Source organism: Camelina sativa, chromosome 10 (assembly GCF_000633955.1).
Source record: "Camelina sativa cultivar DH55 chromosome 10, Cs, whole genome shotgun sequence".
Classification (NCBI taxonomy): domain Eukaryota; kingdom Viridiplantae; phylum Streptophyta; class Magnoliopsida; order Brassicales; family Brassicaceae; genus Camelina; species Camelina sativa.
In genome coordinates, this window is record NC_025694.1 from 15509422 (window position 1) to 15519026 (window position 9605).

Consider the following 9605-nt stretch of genomic DNA (forward strand, 5'->3'; position numbering starts at 1 on the left):
ATAGAAAGAAGCTGAAAACAATCGTACCAATCTAAGAAACGATCAAATGTTCGAGTAAACTTTGTCAATGCATCTCTCCAATTGTCTACCTTGTCTAAGTTATCTCCAACGACATGCTCCTGAAGATTGTCTGCTTGTCTCAAAACATTAGAAGGATCTATGCAGTAAAAGACTAGCACCACCAAGAACAAGGAACTGGTTGATCTTTGGGATCTTTCTCCCTACACTCCATTATCTTGGCTAATTCGTCTAAGCAAGAAAAAGAGGAAGCAAAGTTCTTTGATATGACCACAATCGCAGCTCTAGACTCTTCAATTGACTGAAGTACTTGCGAAGAAGCTGGTCTCCATTCATCGGTTTTGGAAAACCTTATTTCTTTCTTAAATAATGAATGACAAAGATGGCTCACAAAAGTTCGCCGAGTGTCAATTCCTCTAAAACTGACGAAAACATCGAACTTCATTTTTTTTAAGAACTTGGTCGAATGGAGATAGGCTAAAATGTAAGTCCTTGCGTAATTTCCTTTTTCACAATCGGGATTGTTTGGTAGGCTTTCGCCATTAGAGGTCTCTTTCTTTACATCATCATTCAATTTTGATTGGATACAAGAGTCCTCTATTTATTAATATACTAGTTGTTTTTGCTAAACATACAAATAATGCATGGGGGAGATTAATATATATGTACACTTGTCCTTTGGTTGGATTTAAAAGTCTTCCAAATGGACTTTTCGTTCTCACCTCGACTTGTTATGTTAATCGTAGTTGTTAGAGAGTTTCAACTCAATACCAAATGGCTTCATCCTCCTCTTCACATCGACTCTGGAACTATGATGTCTTTCTCAGCTTCCGAGGAGAAGACACACGCAAAAGCTTCGTTAGCCATTTGCATAAAGCTCTTGTTAGTAGGGGAATTGTTACTTTCAAAGATGACTGAAAGCTTGAGATCGGAGAATATATTTCTGAGGAACTCTGTAAAGCCATACAGAGTTCAAGATTTGCCGCTATAGTTATCTCCGAGAGCTACGTAACTTCAAGGTGGTGTTTGGAGGAGCTCCGATTGATTATGGAACTTCAGGGAAAGAAAGAGATTAAAGTCGTTCCTATTTTCTATGGAGTGAATCCCTCTGACGTGAGAAATCAGCGAGGAAGTTTCGCTTTAGAAAGGTACCAAGGTTTAGAAATGGCCGACAAGGTTCTTGGATGGAGAGAAGCACTTACTCGTATCGCCAACAGAAAGGGCAAGGATTCCACACAATGGTAGGTTCTTTCTATATTTTCATCAAAAGTGGCTTAAAATCTTTTGTTCTTTAGTGAGTTTTCTTCGATGTTAGTGTGGATGAGGCCACCATGATTGAAGACATTGTTCGACGTATGTCAAGCCGATTGTTATCTATGTTGCCGATAGATTTCAGTGATATTGTTGGGATAAAAACACATGTGGAAGGTCTCAGTCCTCTCTTGAACATGGACGCCATTGATGAGGTTCGTATGATAGGAATATGGGGAATGGGAGGCATTGGCAAAACCACCATAGTCAAGTACATTTATGAACAATAGAAACATAGATTTTCACCTCATTCTTGTTTCATACCAAACATTAGGAGAATTTCTTCCAAATATGGTCTCTTATACTTACAAGAACAGCTTCTTTCCAATATTTTGGGTGAACATCATGTAAAGTTTTGGAGTGTGGAACAAGGTGCTCATTGTATCAAGTCAAGGCTTGGACACCTCAAAGTTTTTATTGTACTTAATGATGTGAGTGATGTGAACCAGCTGTATGCACTAGCAAAAGAGGCTAGATGGTTTGGACTAGGGAGTCGAATTATTGTAACAACACGAGACAAGAGCTTGCTTAACAACTCATGCGGAGTATGATTTGTGTATGATGTTAAGTGCATGGATAACGATACTGCCCTCAAACTCTTCGAGCAGTTTGCTTTTGAAGGAGGATATCCTCCTTCTCATGTCTACAAAGATCTCTCAATTCGTGATTCAAGGCTTGCACAAGGTCTTCCTTTGGCCCTTGAAGCTTTTGGCTTCTATCTCCATGTCAAGTCAGTAGTGGAGTGGAAAGATGGTTTGAAATCGTTTGAAGAAGCTTCTTACGAAAACATTATGAGTATCTTGAAAATTAGCTACGATAACTTGATGAAGTTGGTAAGGCTACTTTTCTTCATGTCGCATGTCTTTTCAATGGAGATCCGATCCTACGAGTCAGTACCCTTCTTAATCGCGTGAATTTGAGATTAGGCATTTAGCCGAAAAGTCTCTCATTGACATATCAATTGATGGGTGTATAGCTATGCATGGTTTGGTAGAGCAAACGGGAAGACATATCGTGCGTCAAGAATCTGCAAGCAGACCTGCCAAACAACGCATCTTGTGGCATCATGACGACATATATGCACTAATGGCAAACTATGCAGTAAGCCTCGCCAAACTTGTTAGATTTTGTTGTGTCTCATTGTGCGAATATTAAAATGTTTGTTTGGCTATGCCATGGTTTCTTCTTAAACGTCACATTTACATATGTCTACTATTGTCAGGGTACAAGCAAAATTGAAGGCATTACACTCGATGTTAGTGCACTTCCCTATAGCTTTCATATTCAGTGGTATGCTTTCGAGCCAATGAGTAATCTCCAATTTCTGAAGATGTACACACATTCTAGAGGTTCGAAGTCCACGATACGACGCGATCTAGAGGGAAACCATATAGTTTCTCGTCAGCTTAGACTACTACATTGGGATGCATATCCTTATACAACCTTGCCACCAATAGATAGGCCATATTGTCTTGTTGAAATAAATCTGTGTTACAGCAAGCTCTCAAGCCTTTGGACTGGAGTCCAGGTATGTTACTTTTTCAATCTCCTAATATATACTTGCTAAAAGGTGTTTTTGTTTTTTTATTTTTTCTAACACAATTTTCTTCGACTATGTCTCATTCTTCTCAGAGTGTTTTGCATTTGAGGAGGCTAGATCTGACAGGCTGTAGGGATATGAAAGAACCTCCAAATCTTCAGGAAGCAGTGCGTCTTGAGGAGTTAATACTCGAAGGTTGCATTTCCTTGAAACTGATTCCAAAGTCTATATGGTGCATATCTACACTAAAGAAGCTTGATGTATCCAACTGTGATGGGCTAAATCTAAGGCTCATAATAAGGGAATCTAAATCTTTTGACTTTCAACGCAGTAGGTCCGAATTGTGCCTACGCGTTCGACTAATCCGCATGCAAGTACTTGATGCTGAACCGTATGAACTCTCAGGAATTTCCATTCCAAATCTATCAATCAATGGCGAGATAAAAATCATGTTGGTGCTTCTTGAGGGATACACAGAGCATATCTGTTTTCTTTCTGAGCAAAAGATACCCCATGAACTAATGACGTTTGAAAATGAAAAACCTAAGCTCATGTCACCTCCCTACTGTTTTAAATCACTCGACATCATGTGGTTTAGCTGCAGTGGTGATGATCAGAGCAACGATCCATTCAAGTGTTGCAGCTTTTCAGATTTTCCCTGGTTGACGGAGTTAAATTTAATCAACCTAAACATCCAAGAAATTCCAGATGGCATCCACCATTTACTGGTTCTAGAAAAACTAGACCTTGGCTTCAAAGTGTTACCAACGACAATGATTCTTCTTACCAATTTGAAACATTTGACGCTTTGTACCTGCCGTCAACTCGAGTCATTACCAGACCTATATCAGCTGGAGACACTCACTCTTTCTGATTGTACAAATCTCCAAGCAATTGTGAACCTTTCTGATGCGCAACAAGATGAAAGAAAATACTGTTTGGTAGAGCTTTGACTTGATAACTGCAAGAATGTCCAATCCTTGTCTGATCAACTTACTAGGTTTGAAAATCTAACATATTTGGATATCAGCAGACATGATTTTGAAATAGTTCCTACAAGTATTAAGGATCTCTCCTCATTGGTTACTCTTTGCCTCAATCACTGCAAGAAACTCACATCACTAAAAGAAGTAGTAATTCCATTTAGTCTCAAGTATCTATATGTGCATGGCTGTATTTCCCTGGATGCTTCCATTGAGAATCATGTTCATCACAGTGATCTTAGCCCGTGCTTATAGTGGAAGCAGGATTCTATTCAAATTACTCAGTTTCCAGCTAGAAGATGTAATGAAGAGGTAAATATGTGGATAATGCTTTGCATCACTACCCCATGCCGCATGGTTGACCACTTTTCCGACATCGTATAGCGTTTTTGAGGCTGGAGGTTGCTCAGATCATTTGCGATGTTGCATAGAGTTCTCGGTAGGGGATGGTTCCCCAGGTAGTCTTAGGAAACCATTTAAATTTGTGAATGCCCTCGCAAGTCTCCCCGAGTTCAACCACCTCATTGGTGAGACTTGGCAAGGTATGGAGCCACTGCATATGTCAACTTCCACATTGCATCGGTTCACCAAGAAATTGAAGTCACTGAAACCGGTTCTACGCCACTTAGCGAATAATCGTCTTGGGGACTTGGTTAAGAAGTCCAAGGAGGCCTATCAGGCTCTCTGTCAAAAGTAGTCGCATACACTTTCATGTCCTACAGTGCAAAACATGGAAGAGGAGAATGTCGCTTACGCTCGTTGGGAACGTGTTGCTAGTCTGGAAGAGAAGTTCCTCAAACAACGCTCCAAGTTGCACTGGTTGCAAGTGGGGGAAAAGAACAACAAGGCGTTTCATCGAGATGTTCTCAAGAGGCAAGCTTATAATTCGATTAGGGAGATCAAATTACCAAATGGCTCTCTTACTAAAACCGAAGGGAGATAAAGGGTGAGGCTGAGCGATTCTTTCGAGATTTTCTATAGCGGGTACCTGACGATTACGAGGGGCTCTCTACGGATGACCTGCAGGGTCTGTTGTCCTATTGTTTTTCTGATGCAAACAAACTCATGCTCACTCGCACAGTGTCTGCGGAGGAGGTCAAAAGAGTGCTGTTTGCAATGCCGGCTGACAAATCCCCAGGTTCGGATGGTTACCCTTCTGAATTCTACAAAGTGGCATGGGATTTTGTGGGCGGCGAGTTTGTCTTGGCGGTACCATCATTTTTTGTTAAAGGTTTTCTGCCTAAGGTAGTGAATTCTACAACTCTAGCTCTGAATCCTAAAAAAAAACAGAAGCTGGTGAGATGAAAGATTAACGACCTATCTTGTGTTGTAATGTTCTGTATAAAGTTATCTCGAAAATCTTGGCCAATCGGCTGAAACTGATTCTGCCTAAGTTCATTACGGGAAACCAGTCAGCGTTTGGGAAGAACCGACTACTTCTTGAGAATGTTTTGCTTGCAACAGAGTTGGTGAAGCACTATCATAAAGACAACATCTCTAAAGCGTTTGATTCGGTTCAATGGGATTTCTTGCATAACACGCTTGAGGCAATGGCCTTTCCATCAAAGTTTGTCAAGTGGATAATGTTTTGCATCACTACCCCATCCTTCTCGGTCCAAGTTAATGGTGAGCTAGCTGGATATTTTAATAGTAATCGTGGTTTAAAGCAGGGATGCTCTCTCTCCCCATATCTGTTTGTCATTGCCATGGATGTTCTTTCAAAATCTTTGGATAAAGCAGCGAATTCCCACTGGTTCGGGTATTATCCTCGCTGTAAGGTGATTGGTCTAACCCACCTTTGCTTCGCCGATGATATCATGATCTTTTTCAGATGGCAAGGCTAGCTCCATTGCTGGCATTGTACGGGTGTTTGACGACTTTGCTAAATGGTCAGGCTTGAAAATAAGTATGGAAAAAACAACTGTTTACCTAGCTGGTATACCAACTGAAGTGTATCTGGAAATAACTGACAGGTTTGCCTTCACGACGGGGGTTCTACCGGTTAGATACTTGGGGCTACCTCTGGTAACTAAGCATTTGTCCTCTGCGGATTATCATCCTCTGATTGAGCATATTAAAAGGAAAATTGGCTCTTGGGCCTCACGTTTTCTATCATATACGGGCCGCCTCAACTTAATCACATCTGTCCTCTGGAGTGTTTGTAACTTTTGGATGGCAGCATATCGTCTTCCACGGGGCTGCATACGAATGATAGAACAGCTCTGCTCTGCCTATTTATGGTATGGTGCTGACCTAAATACGAATAAAGCGAAAGTCGCTTGGGTTGATGTTTGTAAGCCTAAATCTGAAGGGGGATTGGGTCTCCGCTCTCTGAGAGAAGCAAATGATGTAAGTTGTCTAAAACTTATCTGGCGTATCCTCTCCAGTGCGGATTCTCTATGGGTAGCGTGGGTGAGGCAGGTTCTGCTCAAAGGTTCCTCTTTCTGGGCTGTTGTGGAAACACAGCTCGGCTCTTGGATGTGGCGTAAAATACTGAAGTACAAGGACACTGCAAGATCCCTCTCCAAGGTTGTTGTGAAAAATGGCCAGCGAACTTCGTTTTGGTATGATCAGTGGTCTAGTATGGGACGTATGGTGGACATTGCTGGGCAGAGAGGACCCATTGATATGGGGATTGGTTTGCAGGCAATGGTGACTTAGGCCTGGAACCGTCGTAGGCGACATCATCGTGCACACCATCTTAATTTAATGGAGGATGAGCTCGCTACACTTCGGACTACTCATTCGGTTGAGGACGATGTGGTCTTATGGAAAGGGAAAAATGATGTTTATCGCCCACGTTTCTCCACAAAGGACACTTGGAATAATATTCGCTCGGTCTTCACTGTTGTTACTTGGTACAAAGGGGTATGGTTCTCCCACGCAACCCCAAAACTCTCTTTCTGTATTTGGCTGGCTGTTCAAAATCGGCTATCAACGAGAGATCGTCTTTTGTCATGGAATAGAGGCGATGATGCAACATGTGTGCTGTGCAACTCTGCAATTGAAACGAGGAATCATCTGTTTTTCTCCTGCCCTTTCTCTGCGGGGGTTTGGCTGGATCTCGCCTCGCAAGTCTTCTCTACTTGCTACTCTACCGACTGGCCGACTATTGTGGACTCTGTTTCTACCGACTGGGCTGACATAACTCTGGGATTTCTTGTGAGATACGTTCTACAGGCTTCGGTCTACACATTTTGGAAGGAGCGTAATGACCGTCGCCATGGCACTTCGCCCACTGGTTCAACACAGCTTGTTCAACGGATTGATCGCCAGATTCGGGACCAACTGCTTGCTATTCACCTTGGGGGTGACCAGCGGTTTGGGGATGGCTTACAAACTGGGCTTGCTGCACGTTTCTAATCTCTTCCGCTTTTAAAATCTCATGTGTCTAAAGTAAATGTTGCATTAGTTGTACAAACGCTATTTCTTTTTTGAATCTAATTTTAAAAAAAATTTAGAAAAAAAAAAAAAACACATGATTCATTCCAAGTCCCACTAGCAAAATTTTGTTTAACAGTTTGGGTGATTTAATTGATTGGTTTAGTGAACCGATATATCTAATCTCGTACCGACCGGTTTGATGGGTTTCTATTCTATGTGCTCTTCTCTCTGGTCTGGCCTCAAAGTGCTGCCGCCGAAGCTTTTTGTCAATGGCGACGAACCCGACGTTTGAGCTGTTTTCTTCTTCACAAGGTTCTGGTCTAGGTTTAGGGTTCCTTGAGTCACCAGAGCCAGCTCTTCCTCCTCCGCCTCCTCCTGTTGAAGTATTATCCTCCGAGGTAATGTCACTAGCTACTACTTCCTCCTCTCCAAAAACTCATCTCCACTTTCTTATGTAATTTTCCCTCTTTTTGATTTATGTGGATTTCGTCGCAGTAGGCGTCTTCCTCCGTTGATCTAGCAGTGGATAAAGTGACTTTCGGCGATATCACTCTTTTGAAGGTGCGTTTCTGTTTTCACTTTACCGAGAAAGTTCACCAAAATTTAAGAAAGAAATTGAGAAATTGAGACTCTCAGATGCTTAATAGCCTCTAAAATTCGTGAGTCACAGCGAGTGTAATCTCAAAATATGTTCAGTAAGCTCAAAGCTAGTCCCAGTTGAGATGATGATGTTCATGGAAATGAGTAATTTTAGTTACTGGTTTTGTTTTAGGGTCGTGTGAGCACTAAAGAGGTCTTTGGATTGCCTAATTCAGATTTGGTTCCTGGTGTATATGAAGGTATAATGGTTTTATTCTACCTATGGTTTGTGAGATGTGTAATGTATCTCCTGCATTATGCATTTCTTTTGTTAATCTTGAATTCGATATCTAGGCGGGCTTAAGCTTTGGGAAGGATCAATTGATCTTGTCAAAGCTCTTGAAAAAGAATCACAATCCGGAAACTTATCACTTTCTGGAAAACGGGTTCTCGAGGTAGGCTCTTTCCTTAAATTGTCAAACGATGGCTATCATTCGTTCTTTACATCACTTACCTATGAATCTATTGTTTCAGCTTGGATGTGGTCATGCACTTCCAGGAATCTATGCGTGTCTCAAGGTAAGTTGTTGCTTTCTGATACTCTATATTATGCTCTGTGTGCCAAGCCCCATCTTTCTTAGATCTATGGTCTCTTTTGGTGTCCAGGGTTCAGATGCCGTTCATTTCCAAGACTTCAATGCTGAGGTCCTTCGGTGTCTCACCATCCCGAATCTGAATGCTAATATCTCCGACAAGTCTTCCTCCGTCTCAGTAGGTGAAACAGAAGTACGCTTCTTTGGCGGTGAGTGGAGTGAAGTTCATCAGGTTTTTCCACTAGCTAATAATGACGGCGAGATTGATAAGAAGGGTGGTTATGACATCATTCTAATGGCTGAGACGATATATTCCATCTCCGCTCAGAAAAGTCTATACGGATTGATTAAAAGGGTAACACTCTCGTTTTCTCCTAGATAGAAGAAACTTTTTACAATCATTCTTAAAGATTCATTGGAGGTTGTTCAACACTTGGTTCTTTGCAGTGTCTGGCGTATCCTGGTGGAGCAGTTTACATGGCTGCAAAGAAGTACTATTTTGGGGTTGGTGGAGGGACAAGGCAGTTCTTGTCTATGATAGAGGACGACGGTAAGATGACCTATTCGATGATGTATATATATATATATAAAGCAAGGGTTGCTTTGTTCATCCTCTACAATGATAATATAACCCACGTACTAAGACCTCATAATTTTATCTTCATTGCAGGTGTACTTGCTTCAACATTGGTGTCTGAAGTCACAGATGGTTCCTCAAATGTCAGAGAGGTATGGAAGCTTTCGTACAAATAAGTCAAAGTTCTATCAGGATTCAGTGTCGCTTCAATCCAACGATCCGACACTAGTAGTGGATTTGGGTTGCTCAGTAAAATGAGTTGAGAATTCAAAATGTCATTCATGTTTAGCTTATATATAGATTCAGTTGAATTTATAAGAATCGCTTAGTTTTGTACTTTAATACATTCTCTGACTTTTAACGTACGGCTTATGTGATCTGCTGTTGATTCTCACCGGACTAAAGTACCAAACTAAGCTTACGTGGGGGGGGGGGAACCACTCAAATCTATTGCGTTTATTTTTGTTTTAACTTATTGACTGACTTTAACTTCTTTATACCTCTGATACCTTTTCTAGTTTACCAAGTAAATTTTAGAATTCCCACATTGAAACTGGAATGACCTCTTCTTAATTAGAAAAGGGAGTAACTTCGATGTATAAATATTCTTAAGAAAAATC

General features: G+C 41.2%; 1 protein-coding gene across 1 annotated transcript; it reads left to right on the forward strand.

The window, feature by feature from the left end:
• On the forward strand, positions 7464 to 9379 carry LOC104719062 (histidine protein methyltransferase 1 homolog). Its single transcript, XM_010436907.2, has 8 exons — positions 7464 to 7634; positions 7735 to 7797; positions 8009 to 8075; positions 8170 to 8270; positions 8350 to 8394; positions 8482 to 8763; positions 8856 to 8958; positions 9079 to 9379. Exons 1-8 carry the CDS (start codon positions 7506 to 7508, stop codon positions 9159 to 9161), a joined length of 873 nt encoding a protein of 290 aa, XP_010435209.1. The 5' UTR covers positions 7464 to 7505; the 3' UTR covers positions 9162 to 9379.

Excerpts from the sequence above, each read along its gene's own strand:
- LOC104719062 (XM_010436907.2), top strand. The coding sequence starts at position 7,506 with ATGGCGACGAACCCGACGTTTGAGCTGTTTTCTTCTTCACAAGGTTCT. Across the intron at positions 8,076-8,169 it reads GGTTCCTGGTGTATATGAAG|GCGGGCTTAAGCTTTGGGAA; the intron begins GTATAATGGTTT and ends TTCGATATCTAG. Across the intron at positions 8,271-8,349 it reads CTGGAAAACGGGTTCTCGAG|CTTGGATGTGGTCATGCACT; the intron begins GTAGGCTCTTTC and ends CTATTGTTTCAG.